This window comes from Mus musculus, chromosome 1 (genome assembly GCF_000001635.26).
Source record: "Mus musculus strain C57BL/6J chromosome 1, GRCm38.p6 C57BL/6J".
Lineage (NCBI taxonomy): Eukaryota > Metazoa > Chordata > Mammalia > Rodentia > Muridae > Mus > Mus musculus.
The window spans coordinates 23837285-23858509 of NC_000067.6; the positions used below are offsets into that span (position 1 = coordinate 23837285).

The 21225-nt window shown below is 41.3% G+C and overlaps 2 protein-coding genes across 6 annotated transcripts in view; one reads left to right on the forward strand and one right to left on the reverse strand.

Moving 5' to 3' along the window:
• Positions 1-10581, forward strand: part of B3gat2 (beta-1,3-glucuronyltransferase 2 (glucuronosyltransferase S)) — an 85940-nt gene extending 75359 nt beyond the window's left edge. The window contains exons 3-4 of the mRNA NM_172124.2: positions 7589-7737; positions 7817-10581. Of these exons, the coding sequence (NP_742122.2) occupies positions 7589-7737; positions 7817-7903 (236 nt within the window). The 3' untranslated portion in view covers positions 7904-10581. The remainder of the gene's footprint in view (positions 1-7588; positions 7738-7816) is intronic.
• Smap1 (small ArfGAP 1) overlaps positions 7541-21225 on the reverse strand; it is a 77557-nt gene continuing 63872 nt past the window's right edge. For 4 of the 5 annotated variants that reach the window (NM_028534.3, NM_001357395.1, XM_030243880.1 and 1 more), the window contains 4 exons: positions 16139-16266; positions 12019-12184; positions 10980-11287; positions 8341-9279 (listed from right to left, as the gene is read on the reverse strand). In NM_028534.3, the coding sequence (NP_082810.1) occupies positions 9145-9279; positions 10980-11287; positions 12019-12184; positions 16139-16266 (737 nt within the window). In that variant the 3' untranslated portion in view covers positions 8341-9144. Of the gene's footprint in view, positions 8074-8340; positions 9280-10979; positions 11288-12018; positions 12185-16138; positions 16267-21225 lie in introns of those variants that run through there. The other variant, NR_110972.1, reaches the window with a different exon arrangement.

Sequence of the window (21225 nt, forward strand, 5' to 3'; positions counted from 1 at the left end):
CCAGTTCATAAAGAAAGGAGGTTGAGAACGGCTAAAACAACCTCTGGTAGCAGGGAGTCAGGGGAGGGGGGATACAAAGCTAGAGGAATTATACTTCCCAATTTGAAAATGTATTTTATATCTTCAGAAGTAAAAACACACTAGGGCAGTGGTTCTCACCCTTGCAAATACTGCAACCCTTTAATACAGTTCCTCATGTTGTGGTGAACCCCCCCCCCCCAAACACACACCATAAAATTATTTTGCTGCTACTTCATAACTGTAATTTGCTACTGTTATGCATCCTAATGTGAATATCTGATACGCAGGATATCTGATATGTAGTCCCTGTGAAGGGTTGTTTGAGACCCCACCCCCTACCCCCAAAGCGGTCATGCCAACAACACATTGAGAACTGCTGCTCTGGAGGCAGGAGAGGTGGCTTTAGTTCATAAAGTGCTTGCCTCGTGAATGTGGGACCCAAGTTTGACCCTCAGCACAATGAAAACTGTAAGCTTGGTGGCATTCACTTTATAACCCCAGAGCTGGAGGTGGAGACAGATGTATCTCTGGTACTTGCTGGCAAGCCAGTCTGGTCTAATCACCAAGTTCCAGGTCCTCCAAACCTTGAGTCCTTGCCTTAGAAAACAAGATGGGAGCTCTGAAGCCCAACACTTGAGGTTGACCTCTGACCTCTGGCAAATGTACATACATATATGCACCCACAAATATACATATGTGTGTATATATGTATATGTGCATGTGTGCATGTGCACTATACACCTACACATGTGTACTCACACACACACACACATGCACCTATACTTAGCATATGTTAAGTATATACATTAATGAAACATAATTGGCAACCACAGAAATTTTAGTTACAGGTCAAATGATTTTGCTAAAGAAACCAAGAAAGGTCAATGGCAAGGATTAGTTCTTTTAAAGATTAGCACTCAGACTTGGGGATGCCTAAACACACCATTTGTAGTAATTTGAGTGAGAATGACGGCCCCAATAAGCTCATCTATTTGGATGCTTAGTCACTAGGGAGTGGTACTATTTGAAAGGATTAGGACTAAGAGTCTTTCTTCTTCTTCTTCTTTCTTCTTCTTTTCTTCTTTCTTCTTCTTCCTTCTTTCTTTCTTTCTTTCTTCTTTCTTCTTCTTTCCTCTTCTTCTTCTCCTTCTCCTCCTCCTCCTCCTCCTCCTCCTCCTCCTTCTCTCTCCTCTCTCTCTCTCTCTCCTCTCTCTCTCTCTGGATCTGACTGTAGAACTCTCAGCTACTTTTCCAGTGCCATGTCTACCTGCATGCCACCATACTTCCTGTGATATGATAATGGACTAACCTCTAAAACTGTAAGCAAGCCCACAATTAAATGCTTTTTTAAAAAAATAAAATAAATAAGATTTGCCTTGGTCATGGTATCTCTTCATAGAAACAGAACAGTGACTAAGAAACCATTTTAATGGCTACATATGTGGTTTTACATTTTAACACATATTTTAACCAGGAACAGTATTGAAATTAAAACATGCAATATTCCAAGAGGCAGTGTATGCTCTGACAGGAAGAGCTATGAGAGACAGATACTCCAGAGAGAAGTGGTACCACATATAACTTCCTTTTTCCAAAAAGTTCTGACTATAGTGTCTGTATATGTCTGTGTTTGTAAGCATGTGTGTGTTTTATTTTGGATTTGAAATCATTTTTTTCTTAAGTTGATGGAGAGTGATTTTTGAAATTAATTGCTATTGGCACATTGAAGGAACATGTCTAGGGCCTGGAGAGATGGCTGAGTTCTTCAAGAAGACCCTGGATTGATTTACAGTACCCACAAGATTCACAACCATCTGTAACTCCAGTTTCAAGGGATCCAATGTTATCTTCTAGTGTCTGTAAGCACTAGGCATGCATGTTGTACATGTGCACAGATATACACGCAGGCAAAACACTTACACACAATTTTTTTAAAAAGAGCATGTCAAGACTCCATTATCCCCAGGGGGTAATACAGAAAGTTAGTGTCTCATGATCAGGCTATGAAGGCCTTGTAGCCATGTCAGCTGCAGGAAGTGGGAGTATCCTTGATTTGCAGGACATAGATTATTTTCTTTGCAGATTAAGAGAAGTGTGCATGCGAGTGGGTCAGGTACATGGTGGTGAGACCAAGTTGGTGGCTGTCCAGCAGGAGACATGGCAACTGCTATTGATGTTACTGAGAGGGGAGGGGGGCTCTGCTTTGTGGACTTTATGTCACCTCTTTTGTTAGGAGCAAATGGGGGTGTGCTTCTTCCATGCATCTCCACTGCACTGCTGAATAGTACACAGACAAGAGCAGCTGTCTGAGTCTCATGAGCACCTACAGGAGCTTAGGTCAGCCTGCATCTTGAGGGAAAATGTCAGTTGTTTTCTCTGTTCTAGTTTTTCTCCTCCTCTTCCTCCTTCAAATGCCCTTCAAGTTGAAAACTTCACATTTGTAATTGGTTAAGTGATATTCACTTCCAACCTGAGTCACAAAAAGATTTTGTGAGTGTTGACCATCTATCAAGATAGTTTTCCATTTACATTCTCTAATAGTGAAGTATACAGTTGAGATCATGACAAGTCCCATCCTTGAGATTAACATATGTGGCCGTGGCATCCTGCCTTTTTCATGCTGGCTCGGGCTTGTGGAAGCTTGAGGAAGCTTTCTGCCATTCCTCATGAACTTTGCTTGCCGTTTTCTTGTAATGCTTTTGCATAGTTTAGGTGTCAGGGCAAGGCAGGCCTTCAGGATAATTTAAGGGACGGTTCCTTTTTTTTATTAAAAGTAAAAATTAATGTAGCACTTTTATTAGTCCTTTACATGACTACTGGGATTCACACCGAGGGCTGTCTGGCCCTAGAAAGTTACTGTAGTATTGGAAGGTAGCTGAACCATAAACCATAAACTTCTTTGTTAGACGGTTCTAGGTTGTCCACATCTATTTTAATCTGAGATGTCTGAAGCTTGTCATAAAGCTAATACTTTTTGTTACTCCTGTCACTAGACCCTGTTCTCTCCATATTGGTGGTTTGTGCCTTCTACTTCTCGAGAACTTGTGGATAGATGCTTATCTGTGTACTAGTGACTTTTCTGTTGCTGTGATTAAAACATCATGACTATAAGCAACGTATGGAAGAGTTTATTGGGTCTAACAATTCCAGAGGAACAGAAGTCCATTGTGGTGGGCAGGTGCAGCAGCAAACAGCAGGCTTGGTGGCAGTAGAAAGCCAAGAGCTCCTACCTTCAAGTCAGGAAACTACAAGTAGGGTGTGGCTGTGTACTTTCAAAGACCTGCCCCAGTGACATATTCCCTCCAGCAAGGCCAAACCTTCCCAAGCAGCGCCACCAACTGAGCCTATGGGAGCCATTTCTCATCATTATTCTTCTGCATTCTCTCTTCTTCCCTCTATCTCCTCTTACATTTAATAGTACTTGGGTTTTATTTACATCTAGCTTATAAAAATGTGATCTCTCATCTTTCTAGTTTAGTGTTTAAAATATTTTGGAAAACATTTTTGCCATGCTTGCTGTAATGATAGATAGACTGTGTGTGTGTGTGTGTGTGTGTGTGTGTGTGTGTAATCTCAGCTTCTTAAGTGGCAAGACTGTGTGTGTGTGTGTGTGTGTGTGTGTGTGTGTGTGTGTGTGTGTAATCTCAGCTTCTTAAGTGGCAAGACTGTGTGTGTGTGTGTGTGTGTGTGTGTGTGTGTGTGTGTAATCTCAGCTTCTTAAGTGGCCAAGGCAGGAGGTCTCACACTAGCCCACTGGGGTAACAGGACAACACAGGAAGAATGAAGGCTGGACATTTTTAGTCATCATTTCCTTCCATTTTTAGACCTCCCTCTCACCTTTCATTCTGACTCTCTTGTCTTCTTTTTATTGTGGTTTATTAGTTTTGTTACTTTCTCACTTCCCTTTCTCTATAATTTACTCTTTGATCATTTTCATATATTTGAAGTTATTTCATCTTTGGTACTGAACTTTTGAAGATCATCCTTGCTAACCTTTCTGTGTCTCAGATGTTAGTTCTACCCAGGATACTTACATCTTGTCGTTCTGTCACTGTGATGGCCTTGTCAGTCTTCTCTCACAGCATGCCCACATCTCTTCAGCCTTCTTGAAAGTAAAACAATAATTCAGCCATGCATATCATTTCTGGATTTCTCCTTGCTGCAGTATTTATATTCCTGCTTCTTTGTATAGCAAAGAAGATCTGGTTCTGCGACATTTTGGGTTCTAAATTGTTGGGTAATGATTGATATGCATGTGTATGTATATGTAATATAAACACACAAACATAACATATACTGTATTATAAATAGATATTCTTGAGCTCTTTCTGGGACATGACCAAGTTATTTGGAGGCACTCTAGCTTTTCAAGGTTTGTTTTTAAGTTTAGGCAGGAGCATCTGAGCTTTCAGAGCTAATCTGACCCGACACTAGCCAGTCAACATCCACGTTCTGTACAGAAGCTGCAGCTACTACTAGACTGCTGTGCTCCTCCTGATGAGAACATGACCGCTCCTGGGCTGAGTGAGTCAGGATAGCTGATCCACCTCCTCCTTTCTACTTCTCTACATGGTCTGGGTACTTCTGTGGGCATCAGCTGACAACACTGAAGGCTTGAGAACCTCTGCCCATTATCAGAGCTTTTTGCTCTACAAATTCTCACTATATAGCTTCCTCACACTGTTGTCATCCAAAGGAGACAGCAGAGTTTGGGGGTTCCTTGCCTGTGGGGTGGCCTCTTCAGAGCTCTGGCAGGTTGAGGCCTGACTCTCTTGGAGAGTCTATCATATGTGTTTCACCCCAAATGACTAAACACTCTTCCTGTTGTTATGAAACCGTATGTCTTTTGTTAAATAGTATTCTGCCTGTATGTACATACATGCTCCCAAGTGCATGCCAGGTGCCCACAGAAGTCAGACAGTGCCGAAAGCCTGGGAGCTGGGGTTACAGACGATTGTGAGATATGACACAAGTGCTGGCAACTGAACTTGGGCCCTCTGGAAGAGGAGCAAATGCTCTTAACCAATGAGCCATCTCTTCTCCAACTGTCCTGTGGGTTTATCTTGTCTGGATTGTTAGACTCTGATGCATTCAGCAAGCATGTAATCTACTGAGGCAAACCCTGTCCCTCTGCCTAGTGAGGATGTGCCCTCAGATGCTAAGGAAGACCTGTCTTCACAGCCAACAGTCCCTTTTCACTGGCATAGCACATTTCCCCCTAACTGACCCAGACAGAAAACCCTACTTCTACGGGTTTTGTAAGAATCCTAATACCTCAAAAGACCTTTAAAGCCAAATCCAGTAAGGATATAATGCTCGAGGCAAATACAACTGAAGAAAACCCAAGACACCCACAGCAGATTGGAAATCAATCGTCAGGAGCTAACATTGCTGCCTCTTTCCAAGAGACAGCACTTTAGCTCAGCATGCTATCTCATCAGGGCAGAGGATTTCTCCTGGAGCAACCCAGCTTGGCCTAGTTACCATATGATGCCTGCTTGCTGTGGATGTGCCCTCCCTTCCCTTCCTGAGCAGAGAACGAGCAGAGCCCCCTGAAGTAGGCAAAGAACATCTGGATAATGTCCTCCCTCCTCCCTCTAGCCCCGTTTTTTAGGAGCTAGGTTACTTATGAGCCCTCCCTAAGGGCTCTGCTGTTCAGGTGCAGATCACTGCACAATGAGGGCAAGAAGGCACCCAACAAAAACAATGGTAGCTTCAGGGCCAGCTGTGGCCTGTGCTTCATTTTGCCATATAGATCTATGCCGTGATGAAATATTCCTGAACCAGGGAAATGGAGAAAATAGTCATCTAATCTGAACCTTTCAGTGGCTGCAGACGGCGAGTTTAACATCTTAAGGGACGATGAAGGAAATCAGGTCTGAATGGTTTTATATTTTCAGAATTACCTCTGCATCATTTAGATCATTGTGTGTGCTATGAAAATAGGGATATAAAAAGCAGTGCCTTGAAGCCACATAAAGAATATTCCAGAAGCTCCAGTATGATTGAGAAGGGCAGACTTGCATTTAGATAAAGCATGAGGCGCATGAAATAAAACAAGACATCATTAACATGAATGCGATCTGGTCTGATGCGAAAAGGCACGGTCTCAGCTTCAAGCTTGGGTTGTGTTGCTCAGGTCTTATGCTGTAGCAGCTCTGCCTATGGAAGACTTTAGACCCCTTACCACAGTCCTATGACATACCTGTGGCCTGGCTCTGCCCACCAGAACGTTCACAGCCACGCAACCTGTCACCCAGGGTTCTTGCAGTGTGAATGGAGGCTGGTACTGCCCACCCTTCTTGCTACTGCTTACATGGTGGCATATTTATTTACAGTCGTTTGCACAGTGCTCTGAAGTTGGTAAAATCTTTCTGTGTGCTATGGTTTCAGACTTCTCTTGCAGACTAAGAAATGGCATTACAGAGTTAACAGAAGTGATTTAGCCAGTGTCCCAAATGCAAGGATCTAATGAAAAACAAGACTAGATGCTCCAAATTAATGTTGCTTACTAGAACACACGGTGTCCTTCCACACAGCCTTAGTGGAGGACACTGGAGTCTGGAGGCCACTTTATGGGTTCTGTTGTCTGATTTTGCTTCACTCAGCACTTCCTAGAGTACTGTCTGTGCATAGCTAAGCATTAGCTTCCTCCAAGAGGCAGCAGGGTCCAGGGCACGTGACTGTGACACTTCTTCAAAAAGTAGCATTCATCTGCTGCTAATGGAAGAGTAGACACACATTCCTACGAAGAAGTTCCTAGCTTGGCTCTCAGCTCCCGAGTTTACTGTCAAGAGCAAAGGTTCAGGCTTCAGGTTTCTAAACTAGTCACACATGCAGTCGGCTGTTGAGTGCGTCGGGAGTGTATTGCAGCAGATTAAACACTGGTGATTCTGTCACAGAACCAATCACTGGAGGGAGCTGGCTTTTTGTCTCTGCAGTGCTGAAGGGTGAAATCACAGCCTCCTACATGTGAGACAAATGTTCTACCGCTAAGCTAGATCGTTTTGATTTTAAGCACTCCAATACAAAACCAAACTTGTCAAATGACCCAATAAATACTGCCTAGACTGATCTCTAAGCTCCCCACTTCATGCTTAAAGAGTGAAACTAATACTTATACATTAAATATTTATACATTAAGTAATACTTGTTTCACATGATCATCAGTACCTCTACTACCAAGGTTGTCAATGTCAAGTTGTTTGGAACAGCGCTGACCTTGATGATAAAGCACACATTGGGAAGGCTGGGCTAGCACTGGACCACCACAACGAGAGCTAATAATTCTTCAACAGCGTGGAGTGTTAAATGTGGAGCTGTGCTGACTCCACTGAGGCAATCCCTGAAATATGATTATCACAGGCTTCAGATTTTACGGCAGGTGTCTTCAGAGTGTCCAAACCATGGACTGATTTTCCTCAGAGAGTGTATGCAAGCAACGCTCTTATTAAAGAGTCAATACCAAGATCTAACCACATAGCAGGTTGTACTTTTTGATGTGGCCACAATTACAAAGGGAAAAAGTATACCAATAATAGCATTTTTCTCTTTACTTCATACAAAGGGTTTGCTGTGAGTCTGCAAGTCATCTTGTCCAATCCGAAAGCTGTATTTAAGCGCCGTGGATCCCAGCCAGGGATGCAAGAATCTGACTTTCTAAAGCAGATAACAACAGTTGAAGAACTGGAACCAAAAGCTAGTAACTGCACCAAGGTACCTCTTCAGCTCCCTCATGGGCTGACCCTCAGAATGCTGCCAGTGCAGCTGTTTAAATTCTCCCCTTCCTCTGCAGGTTCTCGTGTGGCACACTCGGACAGAGAAGGTCAATCTAGCCAATGAGCCAAAGTATCACCTGGACACAGTGAACATTGAGGTGTAGCCGCCAGGACCAGCAGGTGAGGACAGGAAGTCTGGAGCGTGGGCTGCTGCCCATTCAGGTACTGTTCCTTTGCCTTCAGCCTTTCCTTACCGCCGATGGACGGCCGTTTCGACAGCTACCTGGATGCTACAAAATGTGTTGTCTTCATTTGTCTGCATGTGTTTTCTGAACTGGAAGAGTTTTGTAGAGTGAAGCCACATGTCACTGAAAAGGACAACGAAGTATCTCACACTGCTCCCTCCCTCCCTCCCTCCCTCCCTCCATCCCTCCCTCCCACAAGCCATCTCAATACTGCTAGAATGACAGGTTTTAGAAGCTGATGAGGAGTACTCTGTCAATTAAATATTCCCAGTTAAATTCTTGGCTTCACAACATGAACTATTTGGAAAGCTGATGGCAGTGTACACTGTAGGAAATAAAACCCACAAATAAAAAGGTGTGTGGATTCATCTGTTTAATATAGGGAAATAACATTTTGTCAATACTAGGCACCATAAAATGTAAACACAATTACTGTCATAAACCTGGATATACCTTCAAGGATTAAAAGTGGCTTTGTTTTAGTTACCCTGTGTGCATATAGTGCAGAAAAAGGTCTTCATATTAGCACTATGTACATGAGAAGAGGCCCACATTACAAGAGGCAATGGAAATTTGAATTCTGAAACCTTCATTGAGTTTTACAGTAGCATCCAGGTTTATCTCCGTTCACTAACCACGTTCCCTGTTAAGCACATCATAACAACAGCACAGTGGAGTGAGTGATGAATAAAAGAATTTGATACACTAGAAAACAGTGCTCAGTGATACATTTACATTCTATTTATATGATTAAACATTTGATCATACAGTACCTTTCTACAGGATTACTGGCTAATTTGGGGGTGGGGTTTATACTGTTAGAGGTATTACTAACATGATAACTACTTCCCTTATATGCAAACGTTAGAGCTATAATTTTGCAAATAAAACTGATTATGCAAGTTAACTGAGCAGCTTCCCAATGTGGCTTAGGACATCATGGGGAGTATGAGCAAAGCTGCCCTCCACACAGATGGTTTCTCAACCTGCTTTCACATCCAATTTAATCAGCACAGACCAACACGGTCAATCAGGTCATTCTTAATGTGAGCAAATGGGGGAAAGAAAAAATACGTTATGTACATGAATAAATGGGAACTAGATGCCTTTGCAGCGAGGAATGTTGGGGTCGGTTCTGGATGGAACTCTGTGACAGCTTCTTACTTCCACAGCTGTGTGCTCAGCGTCTGCCCCGATGAGCTTCCAGACCACCCTGCTGTCGTGCTGGGAGGCTGGCCAAAACCTGCACTAGCGTTAGCACTACTGAGGTTCATGGCAGCCATCTGCTGATTCATCTGCGAAACACAAAAGGCTTGGTTTACAAGGAGGACCCTCTTTTCACTCCTGACTCCTTAGCTACAGCCAGACACTTCATCAGATGTGAAAATTAGTCCAGACACTGGATGTGGACTACACTGAAGTCTTTCTACTGAAATCAGTTACTTTTTTCTTACTTTTTTCTGAGTTAGGTGTTACTTATAAAGTAATCCATAATTAGTTCACTTTCTAGATTAACCACAACTGAAAACACATCAAAGTAATCTTTGAGTTTATATCTGAGACCATCACTCTTCTGTGACTCCAAGACTGAGACATTTTAGAAAGTAAAACATCTAAAATTACCCTAACATTTACAAAATACTCATACCTCTCTATTAACATCCTAAATGACCTTAATATACTTCCTAAACATTAAAAAGGTCATATAGCATATGTTTTAGGTTTATGTTATAATAACATAAACAGCTAAAATTAAATTTCATTATATGCTATACAATAAACAACTACATGTACTTTTCTTTCAGGCTAAAATCCAGTATATTTATCAGGCTCTTAGCACAGTAGTTCTCCCACTACCCAGTTTGGTGACGGAACAAGAGATGCAGGATTTACCTAAAATAGTTTCAAACCTATGTTCAACATTATCTGTGTTCTTTGTGCAAATTTTTTTTAAAACCCAAGACATAATAAGCACACATGTGTCTACAGACAGGTAGCTTCCATCTTCCCTTCTGCTCACTCTTGTGGCCTTGCTGTTCTTCACTGGCTCTCCTGTACTCTAACCTGAGTCATGTGAGCCTGAGCATCCTGGTCACAGAAAAGCTGTTCCTAGTATCTGACATCATTCCCGAGGTTTCCAATGCATAAGCAGTGTGTACGTATATACCTATAAACCGCAGCTGTCACAGCACACGAGCATTTGTAAGATACACGGTGATTCTGTGAATGTTAGTTAGCAGACATTGTTCTGAAGGTAAACTAGGGGTCTTAGTGGTCCTGGTTCCTGTGAGATGCTCGGTGGACCATCATGCAGGAATGGGAATGGGACCATGAGCACTAAGTCAAAGCCTCTGATGTGGGGTAACAGCAGAAATGTTACTCTAACCTAAGCCAGACAGACATGGAATTTATCAGTGAATACCTGAGGGAAGCAGGGTTTACATTCTCACCATGGGGATTCCTGAGCCAATGGATGTTCCTCATACATCAACAGGCAGTAACCACATGACAGCGGCAGCCTTGATCCCTCATAAAACTGTGCTTTGAAAATATGAAGCTGGATTTCTATCTCACTGATAAGAATTAATAAAAAAAAATAAAAGATGCAAACTATCAGTGAAGATACTCTGGTCTAAGTGAACTATGAAGAGATCCCACCCAGGAGCCAAGTAAGCATGGCTGGCACCAAGCCTGACAGGTAGGAGCTGAGGTATGTCTTAGATGCTGCCCAAGATAAGACTACTTCTAGCTAGTACAGGCATGTTCACCATTACAACTTGGTTACAGTCTGAAATGAGGAAAGGAAAGTCCTAACATTTATATATAGAATAGTCTTAGTAAGGACAGTAACTAGTCATTTATCTATAAACACTTGGATCTGGCCAAACTTATCCCTTTCTTTTGTTCCATCATTAGAGTTCAAAACAAATAAAAGTCCCAATATACAAATGTGGTTTCTTAGATGTTAAGGTGGTAGAAGCTACAAGAGCCTTACCTGTGAGAGGTTCCACTGAGGCTGCTGGGCTTGTGGCAAGCCGAACTTACTCTGTGGTGCACCCATTTGTCCCACCATTCCTCCCTGAGGGCCAACAACATTCTGAGGAAGTGGCATCACTCCAGTCTGTGCGTTTCCCATGAACCCATTGTGCATGGGCATGCCCACCATCATGCCAGTATTCTGTCCCATCATATTTCCTATAAGACCGGGAGCTGCAGGCACTGGGACGCCCATGGAAGGAAAACCTTGAAATGCAGTCGGTGCTTGTGAGGTAAATGGTATATTTGTGGGTCCCATAAACACACCTGTATTGTAAGAACCATGAATAAAAAAAGAAAAGAACAGGTCAAGAAGAGGCTCTTTATATGGCTGCACTCCTCTCCGGAGAAAGGGGCAGAAAACTCAAAACAACCCATGCCTCAACCTTCAGAGCTGTTACTCCAGGACACAGACAGACGCACAGCCTAGAGGACATGCTGCTCTTGCTGACTGGTACCACTGCTCTCACAAAACCCAACCAGGCAGGGAGAGAAGTGGTTCTTTGTTTTATGAAGAGGTAGGTGGGTGGCCACACAGTTTCAGCCTATATATGAAATAAGCTTATTTTGGAACTAAGGGTCTGATGTATTAAAACTGAATAATTATATGCTTATATTTCACTACAATGAAAGACAGTTCCAAGTTTTGCATAATTATACATATGTATAGTTCTGACTGCTTAATTGTTTACTGCAGAGGAAACAAGAGTTTACACAAAGTCAAATTCATGTAAATCCAATCCAGTTAATTCCTGAACTCCTGTCTTATAAACTTGTAGAACAATATCAAATGATATGTGAACAACTTGTTATGTCTCAAGTGAATAAAGTTCTGTGAATCCTATATTGTTTAATTCTGATGCTTCATTCATTTCAGTTCTATAAGCTGCAACAGAAGCATCCACTGGTACCATAGAAAACTGTAACTGAGGTCATTTCAGAGGATGCACTCTACAACACCGTGTCACTGTGTGCAAGTGGAGCGCAACATCAATTACCAGGAGTGCTTTGCTGTGCTCCTGTACCATACAGAGATAAGATGGAGTCTTTGGAGAGTTGTTTCTTTGCTACTTCTTCTGACTTTGTAGTTTGCTCAGTAAACAGATCCAGGTCCCCAGATGTAACGGTAGACAGGGTAGCAGGTGCTGGTACGGAGGCAGTCCCCTGGGCAAAACACCAACAGAAACTTAATTTCTACAAAGGACAGCTTATCTAATACTAAAGTTCACATAAAATTATGAAATTGGTAGTATATAATAAGAGGAAAAGGGTGACATCTCTGAAGATCATTTTCCAGCACACACACACACACACACACACACACACACACACACACACACATATAATCTAGAATGCAGAAAAAATGTCACGACATAAGCTGTAGTGAAGACCAAGGAGCACGGAGCTCCTCCACAGCCACGCTAAGCAGCCAGGAAAGAGCAAGTTTTGCTCATCATCCTGGAACACAGAGGGTATGACAACATGCAGATCCAGTCTGAAGACTCCCCAGCACGTCTCTCAAGAACTAGCGTCACTTGGAATAAAGAATGTTACACCTTGCAGAAGCAAAGGCTCTGTAATGGGAGATTAAAAGCTTGTATCTTTTCAAAAGCTATACCGTACAATGTTTACACACCTATTCTAGAACTATTTTAGCAATACTAGAATGCATCTACTCCAGAAAATAAGTACAGAAAACTGGCTACCTATATTCAGCCATAACTTTCATGCTGTTCAGAGGCAAATCATACAAGTAATTTAGATATTGAATATAAAACAAGTTTCCCATTAGTCCTCTATATCTTACACAGAGATAGTTTTACATAACCACAATTGACATTCTTCCTTAATCATTGGTTTTAAATAATGAAAAAAAAAAGATTTTTCTGGAGTCTAATAAATGCTGGCTCCTACTCTTCCGGAACTACAGATAGAGGTGGGTAGCAAGCAGAGGCTGAGCCCAGTCGCAGTCCTGCTGTAAACTACCCTCAAAGCACTTGATTCAGACCTACATAGGTAGAACCATATTTTGACTCTGACTAACTGAGCAAGACTTGTAAAAAACATAGAAAAGGCTGTCTTATTTTGCAAAAATTCTAAAATATGTAAGAAATTAGACATGGGGGCTGGAGAGATGGCTCAGAGGTTAAGAGCACTGACTGCTCTTCCGAAGGTCCTGAGTTCAAATCCCAGCAACCACATGGTGGCTCACAACCATCCATAATGAGATCTGACGCCCTCTTCTGGTGCATCTGAAGACAGCTACAGTGTACTTATACATATCAATAAATAAATCTTTAAAAAAGAAAAAAAGTAAGACACGACAGACTACGAAACCTAACAGTGTCTTTTAATCTGACTATACTTTAGTTCCTAATGAAGAAGCATACACCCCAGCGGCCAATAGAGTGGACCCTGACCAGCTGGGCCGGACTGGATCGCTAATCCTCATTCTTGGGATTTATATGTCGCCTGACTCTGTCCTACAAAATGAGGACAGGCTTCGTTACCACGGGTGCTTTGTAATGGAATTAACAGTGATAACAAAATGACATTACCATATGGCCCTTCCAACACGTCGCTTCTATGCAACACCAGAATCTACTCAGCACCTTGGGTTTCATTCATGATGAATGAGACATAATCAAAAAGCCCAAATGTTTAGGGAAATACTAATTTTGGTTTCATAGTAGAACAGTCTAAAGAACAGCCTCATGGTCTAAATATTATATAAGTAAATATGAACATCTACTTCAGCATAGATACTAGCTAATGGCCAGCCTCAGTGGCATGCCTAGCAAGCACCTGAAATCTGGTAGTTTACTGGGGTGTGTGTGCTATCATTTCACCTTCAGAGTGCCTGTTGTTTTATAACTCAGGCTTTCTGGATTTTCCAGAATCCCAGGGCTGGTATCAGCACTTGTACATATTCATTCGCATATATTCATATTCTGTCTGTCTCCCCACTCCCTCCCTTCCTGGTGTATATAGATAGAAAAGGACTGCTGAACCCAGTTCCTCCCACCATCTACTGTACACTCTGGTCAGCTATTTCCAAGTCGATGGTAAACCCAAGCTGTTTTTATACATGGGTAAATCTCTGACTAAAATTTACATATGCTCAGAAAACAGCAAAAGTCAAATAGGGTTCAGAGTAATACATTATCTTGGTACTTAAACTCAATTACAGCTTAACTTCATATACTAAAATCCTACCAGAATTAGCAACTTTCACCCTTTCAGGACTCATATGGAGACATACATCTAAGTTATACTTTATTGGCAAAGGCAGTATTTTGAAAATGTATTTGGATTTTAATCTTAGCATGTAGTTTGGATAATAGGTAATTCTTATCATAAATTATCTTACAGGGCTCTGTAATTACAGAGCCTACAACTGGCATAATTTTGGTTTATAAATAGTGTTCAAGAAAAGAATTAAGATATGATTTTTAAAATGAACCATGTTGGGGCTGGAGAGACACATCAATGGTTAAGAGCATTTACTCTCAAGGCTCAAATCTAGAAGATCTCTTCTATTCTGCCCTTGTGCCTTAAGGCAGGAAAGTTCCCTCTCACAGAATAGCGGGTTGGGTATTGTGCATTTATTGTTTGTTTTAGTTTGTTCTGAATTGAAAGTATGTAGAATAAAAAGATGCAGGGAAAAAAGAGAGCATTTGCGGCTCTCCTGGAAGACCCATGTTAACTTCCCCAGCACCTACATGGCAGCTCACGACCTCCTCCAGTTCTGGGGGAAGTTCATGTTCTCTCTCAGACTCCTTGAGTGTGTGTGTGCGTGCAAACAAGGCTTCTTTAAAAAGGAAGAAAAGAAAAAACCTTACCATCCTATGAGTGCCTAATCAGCAAACACAAGGCACAACAGTTTGTCTTTGTAACTTGCCAACTGGCTAGAACTTGATTAGCATTAAGGTTAGAGCTTGGGGCTTTCCAGCTGGCTAGCCAGTCAAGTTTCAGGAATCTACCTGTCTCTCTACCACTCCCAGCACTGAGGTTATAGGCATATGCAGCTGGGCCCATTTTATGTGGGTGCTGGGGATCAGAACTCATGACCTCATGCTTGCAGGTATCTCATGCTTGTATCTCCACAGTCCCCTCAGTCCCTGTTTTCACATGAGGGCCATAAGGACTAAAAAGGCCAGAGATACCACTGAGCTAGCTACCTTTCCTGAAACACACACTATTGCTATACTCAAAGTTGATGATGACTGTAGCCTAACTAATTCCCAAGAAATTTACTTGTTAAATTCAAGGCAAGTACACAGTTACTTTAATAACGAAAATATACATAATAAAACATTATTAGTCTTCCTGACACATGGACAGTTATGAAAATCTTTACATCCACACAACTCAGATGTGGCTCCCCTTTTCATATAGAAAAGAAGTACTTCATCTCAAATGTTTTCCAGGAAACCAACTGGCTATCTGTAGTGTTCCAGTGTAATAGGGAGTGAGAGTGTTTGTAGCAGGCTTCCAAGTGACTTTAAACTGAACCTTGAAAGTTAATGTTTCATCTGAAGGAAACTCTATGTAATGTCACAAAAATAACTGAATTTCTTAACCATTAGTACTTTAAAAATCTTACTGCTGTATTCAATGGTTTTTATTTAATCATTCAAAAATAGCAAGGTTCATTTTAAGACTAGCTTAAAATATATTTTACCTTCAGAAAGATACAAACATTTAATTTGCCAGAACTTATAGAATCAAATATATTAGCATCAACAATGTTAATAATACGGGCTTGTGAATTAAGGTCAGATTGAAGGTTGTCTCACATACCCCCATACATATATTCTAAATTGTTGTTCTCATAAATTTTTAAGAATGGTAAAGTCTGCTTGTATGGGTCATAACAGACTCTACTGTAACCATCTCTACAGCTATGTCACCAAAGTAGCTGAAAACTATAAATCAATAGAAATGGCTGTGTTTGAATAAAACTATCTGTCTAAACAAAATAAAATTGCAAGATGAGCTTGCTGAATGCTGGCCTAAAGCATAAGTTTTCAGCTCAGGGACAACAATTTCAAAGTTAAACTTGTGAAGCTTTTCAAGCAGAGATGTCACCAAGAGAGAACACGGTTTGCTGCTTACCTGAGCCGGGGGCATGACAGCTGCAGGTAAAGGGTTAGAAATCATTGGTCCAAAAATGTCCAGATCATCACTCAGGGCTGGCGCTGTGGCTGGGTTTCCATTGGTCACGGGTGCCTCAGCAGGACCATCTGAAAGGAATGCACACTTCTGTCAATATAGAATCTCTTAGTTACAGGAAACAGGGAGCTATTTTAAAATTTTATTTTTTAAAAATAAGAACAATTCAAAAGAAAACACTGTGTTCCTTGCTACTCTAGAACCGACTCCCCATCCTAAAGAGAACACTTCGGTGTTGCTTCCTCTCCAGAAGTAGACTTCTGGTTTCAGGCATAACTCCAGCCGCTCCTGGACAAATGGGAGCACACCACTCACAATGGCCTGAAGACATACTTTTTAAAATCACTGATTGTTTTACCTACACTCATGCCACACACACACACAATATAGCAGCTCCAGAGGCTCTCTATCCTAGACTTCTCATTATATGGTCTTTTAATGGTAAGCTCTTGATATCATTCCCATAAATATTCCTTATTACTACACATACACAAAATTATTGAAAACCCAATTCTTAATAACCTCTTAATTGAAACATTTCAACCTCACACTTCAGTAAACACAAGCTCCCAATGGATTTTAAAACATGCTGTCATTGCTCACCACCTTCGACAGGTCTCACAGAAATTGTTTTAATCTATTCTGAAGATCAGTTTCTAATTTTCAGTATTTGAAAAAGACAGATAAAGATTCATTATTATGATCACATTGTCCTAGATGTTTTTAAAGAATGTTTGCATGTTGTTGGTTTCTGTCCCCTGAAACATGATATCTGTCTTCAGGTGCTGGGGTAGAGATGGAAGGCTGATCCTGAGGGCCTCCTCAGTGTGGATCATCTAGTTCAGTAGCTATGTTTGTACGACTTAACTATGCAACAGTCTTCTGATCCCTAGACTAGTGAGCTGTCTGACCTGTCTGGAAACCACATTTCTGTAAAAGCCATAGGGTCACTGGGATAGAATGTTGGGGAAAAAACAGGTAGTAACAGCAGGCTGTATGACCAATAATATATGAAAAATGTCATCTTGAAATGCATTATTTTATTTGTTTGATACAATACTTTAAAACCCACATAACTACAACCATGCCTAACCACAAAGGATTACCTAAATTTTTCAAAATTAAGACTCAATCTTCAAATATTTAATAATTCCTTGCACTAAGTAAAAGAATTAAATATTTGAAAAATCATTCATACTGATTCTCTATCTTTCTATTCCACTGTCCTTATACAAAGTTCAGTGATGTATAGAGGAATACAGGTGGATATGGTCATCAATAAACAAGCAGAAGGAAGGAAAAACAACTAGGATATGATGAGCCCTCAATTAATAAACAATATTACAAAGTAGTAGAGGTTAAATACATTCTCCTGATCAAAGGACCACTATTGTATGTTCTTTACTGATGGAATAAAGGCTAAGATGTTGAAAATATAGTTACTAAAATTAAACATGGTAAATCATAATAAATCAGGATATGTTGTACACACACTTAAAATTAACCTTTAGCATTAATCCAGATTTCAAACTAAGTCCTCAGAAGCAACAGTATCCATCACACTTTTCTTCCTTTAAAAATGCACCTCAGTTTCCTGTCTGCATAAATGCAAATACCCCAGATTCCATTCCTCATGTTTACTAGTGTTCAACAAACTGCTGCTGCTCAATAAATACTAACTGCATTCAAAGTTTACTTGAATAGCAGAGTTATCAGGTGGTCACAATCTATTTACAGAGATAATGAAATAATGTCAAAGAGCAACATGAAATTTTACGCACTGCCAATCTAGTTTAAGGTGAGTAAAAAGGTGATAAGCTAACAGATGTTGTATTTTTCATTACCATTTTTGATAGAGCATGAACATCCAAGCCTTTAGTACAACCTATCACAATGAACTGTCAAGTCCAATTCCTCAGTTACCTACTGAGCCAACAAAGCCCTAGCAGACTCAGCCATACTCTTAGTAGTAAAGTTCTTGAAGCTTTCTAAATGTTTGTGTTGTTCAAGGAATTATTTTTTAGTAGTCAAAAAGTCAAGGTTTATTTTCTTTAATAAAATGTTCTTTGGAATCCCTTCATATTAAACTATATTCCTTGCTTTCTGGGATGAAATAAACCACAAGTGAATTAATTTGTAGGCTCAAATCACATGAACCACTTTAAGTTATTTCCTAACTTTATTTGGCTAACTTGCCAAAAAAACTGACATGCCCGTAAAAGGTAATCTTTGCCTTCGTGTGCTGTCTGCTCTACTCCATTTGGAAGCCCCTGCACCAAGCTCCCAGTCTACTGTGCTGAGGAAAGCCCTGCACTGTTCTGCAGTCTGGCCAACCTGAAGGTGGGCATGCTCTAGTGAGCAGGCACCATAATGCTGGGTAGAAGGAAGCCTTGCCCAGACACTGCCAGTTTTCAGGAGGCACACACACTAACAGCTGTCACAGACAACTGCTTAGATGTGGCTTAACAATGTTTGCGTTGCTAGGATCTGTACCTACCTGTACCATTTTATATATGGCCTCAAAAGACAACATTTCCCTTCAATATGAAATCAAACCATATGAAACAAATTTATTTCCGAAAGTTTAAAATGGCAATATTATCTTTGGCCTCAACGGTAAAGTATAACGTGTAATAAATGGTTTGGTAGACATTTGCCAGACGTATGGTAAGATTAAGGCAGAAAAAATATTAATATTATTAAAGAAAAACTGTCTATTATCCTGAGCTAATTCATACTTGATTTCCTGTAACACTTTCTGGGTGTAGAGTGCACGTGACACTCTGGGACACCCTCAGAAATTCAAAAATATGCACATGTTCATCCAGAGAGAGAGAGAGAAAGAGAGAGAGAGAGAGAATGCAAGCAAACAAGGCTGCTGGTCAATGTTCCAGTAAGGGAGCCAGGCTGTCCTACTACGTACATACAGTACACACATGGCTACAAAACAAGAACATTGTAGGAACTGTTATAGAATGCAGAACTGCAACCAGGAAGATTAAGTTTCACCCCAACAAGGTCAAGCCTTCCACCTTAAGCACGTGCCTTGGAGGGTTTAGAGGCCACCTTCTAACTCCTCTGCATAAAGGGAGAAGGCTTTTAAAAAGCCATCTTAGTGGAAAGGAAAGGAAGGCTCCTATACAGAAAATTAGTCTGGGGGCTGGTGAGATGGTTCAGTGGGTAAGAGCACCCGACTGCTCTTCCGAAGGTCCGGAGTTCAAATCCCAGCAACCACATGGTGGCTCACAACCATCTGTAACGAGATCTGACACCCTCTTCTGGAGTGTTTGAAGACAGCTACAGTGTGTTACTTACATATAATAAATAAATAAATCTTTAAAAAAAAAGAAAATTAGTCTGCTGCCTAAAGCAAATGCCAATAGGATTCAGAGTTAGGACCACTGTTTTCTCTGAGCTGAAGGCTTCTTTTTAAATTAAAGAATTAAAGATTTACTTTTAATCGTGCATGTCTGGGTGTCTTGGGGACATGACATGAGACCTGGAGGTACAGGTGGCTGTGAGCCTGCTGGCATGAGTGCTGGAACCAAACAGGTTCTCCGCAAGAGCAGCAGCACACTAAGGGCTGTGCACCATCTCTCCAGCCCAGCAAGGGCTTCTCTGATTCTCTGAAGTCTCCTACACTTTCAGAAACCCACTAAATCCCATGCTTAACAGGTTTTGTGAAGGTAATTTTAAGAGAGTCTAGAAACACCAATAACCTGAGGGCGTGAATGCGTTTTGAGTTAAGGTATCTGCCCTCTACCCAGCCTAAAACTCTGAGCAAGAGGCTCTTTTTCTGCCCTTCTCATTCTCTAGAACTCTTCGAGGGCACAAGCCAAACCTGTAGCTCATTGTCACCACCAGTAAAATCCATTACATATTCCTTAACCTCTTCCAACATTTCCTTACCCTTATTATCAGCCCCCAAAACAGTTTCCCCCATGAATAGTTTCCTAAAGCTCTTCCACTGTCTAAGAGAGCCCTGTGGTAGCAGACACAGTCTCGAGTGTATCAGGAAGGTTAGCCCGCCCGCTGAAGCTGCTGGACACTCTTGTTTGTTGATAGTTGCTTGTATGGATGGCAGTAGTTAACTATGATACAAGCTGGTATCAGCAGAGGTAATAAGCAAATTCTCACCTCAACTACTGCCAGTAATGCTGCAAGGTAGCCAAGCCAATCCCAAGACTTCGTCAGCAATAGTCATTTATTTCTTCCACTTTCAGGTGTGTGGATCAACTGTGGCAATTCAGCTACAACCATATTTGATCTGTTCTCTGCCTTGCAGTTTACTTTATGTAGTTACATTATACAGTTATGAATGTCTCAGAGGCCACTGATACAATAGAGAGGGGTAGGACTATAGGGGTGACCAACCACTTTCTGACTGGATATGAGAGAATTCACATTGGTTACTATAAACATTTCAAAAGCTTATGGCTAGGCCTAGTTTAAAAAAAAAAAAGTACTGCTAGGATATTTGTTTACAAAATCAGTGTGATTTGCCTAAGAAGTTGTCTTCTAAGTATTTCAGTTTGTGCCCATGCATTACTGCTGCTGGCCAAGGACGCTTCATTTTGCAGCGAGTGGTGATTAATACGGAAGCTCACTGGTCAGGTCTGAGGCTAAGACTCTGAATGCTCAGTTATAAGCAAGGTACCTAACTATGTCACCCACTCCAAGGCTCAGAACTGAAAGGATGTCAGAGGCAAAGGGATGATGCTGTAGAAAGCTGTCTTCCAGGAATAACACACCCAAGACACTCTTGAGCACTCGAGCAGCTGTCATTACCTACATGAGACGGAGCCTTTTTATCATGGAGCAGGAGGGGTTCATGAGGCCTGGGCCCTCTCTGAAGACTATGGGCATCAATGGCTGATGTGTGAGAAAGAGAGGCATTTTCTTCAGTGCTGAAGCCACTGGTGAGTTACACACATCATAAAAACATCCTTCATCTATACTCCTGTAAAGAACTCTGGTTAAACTCACTGACATCTGAGTGGAAGGGACAAGGAAGGGCTAAGAGCAGTGGG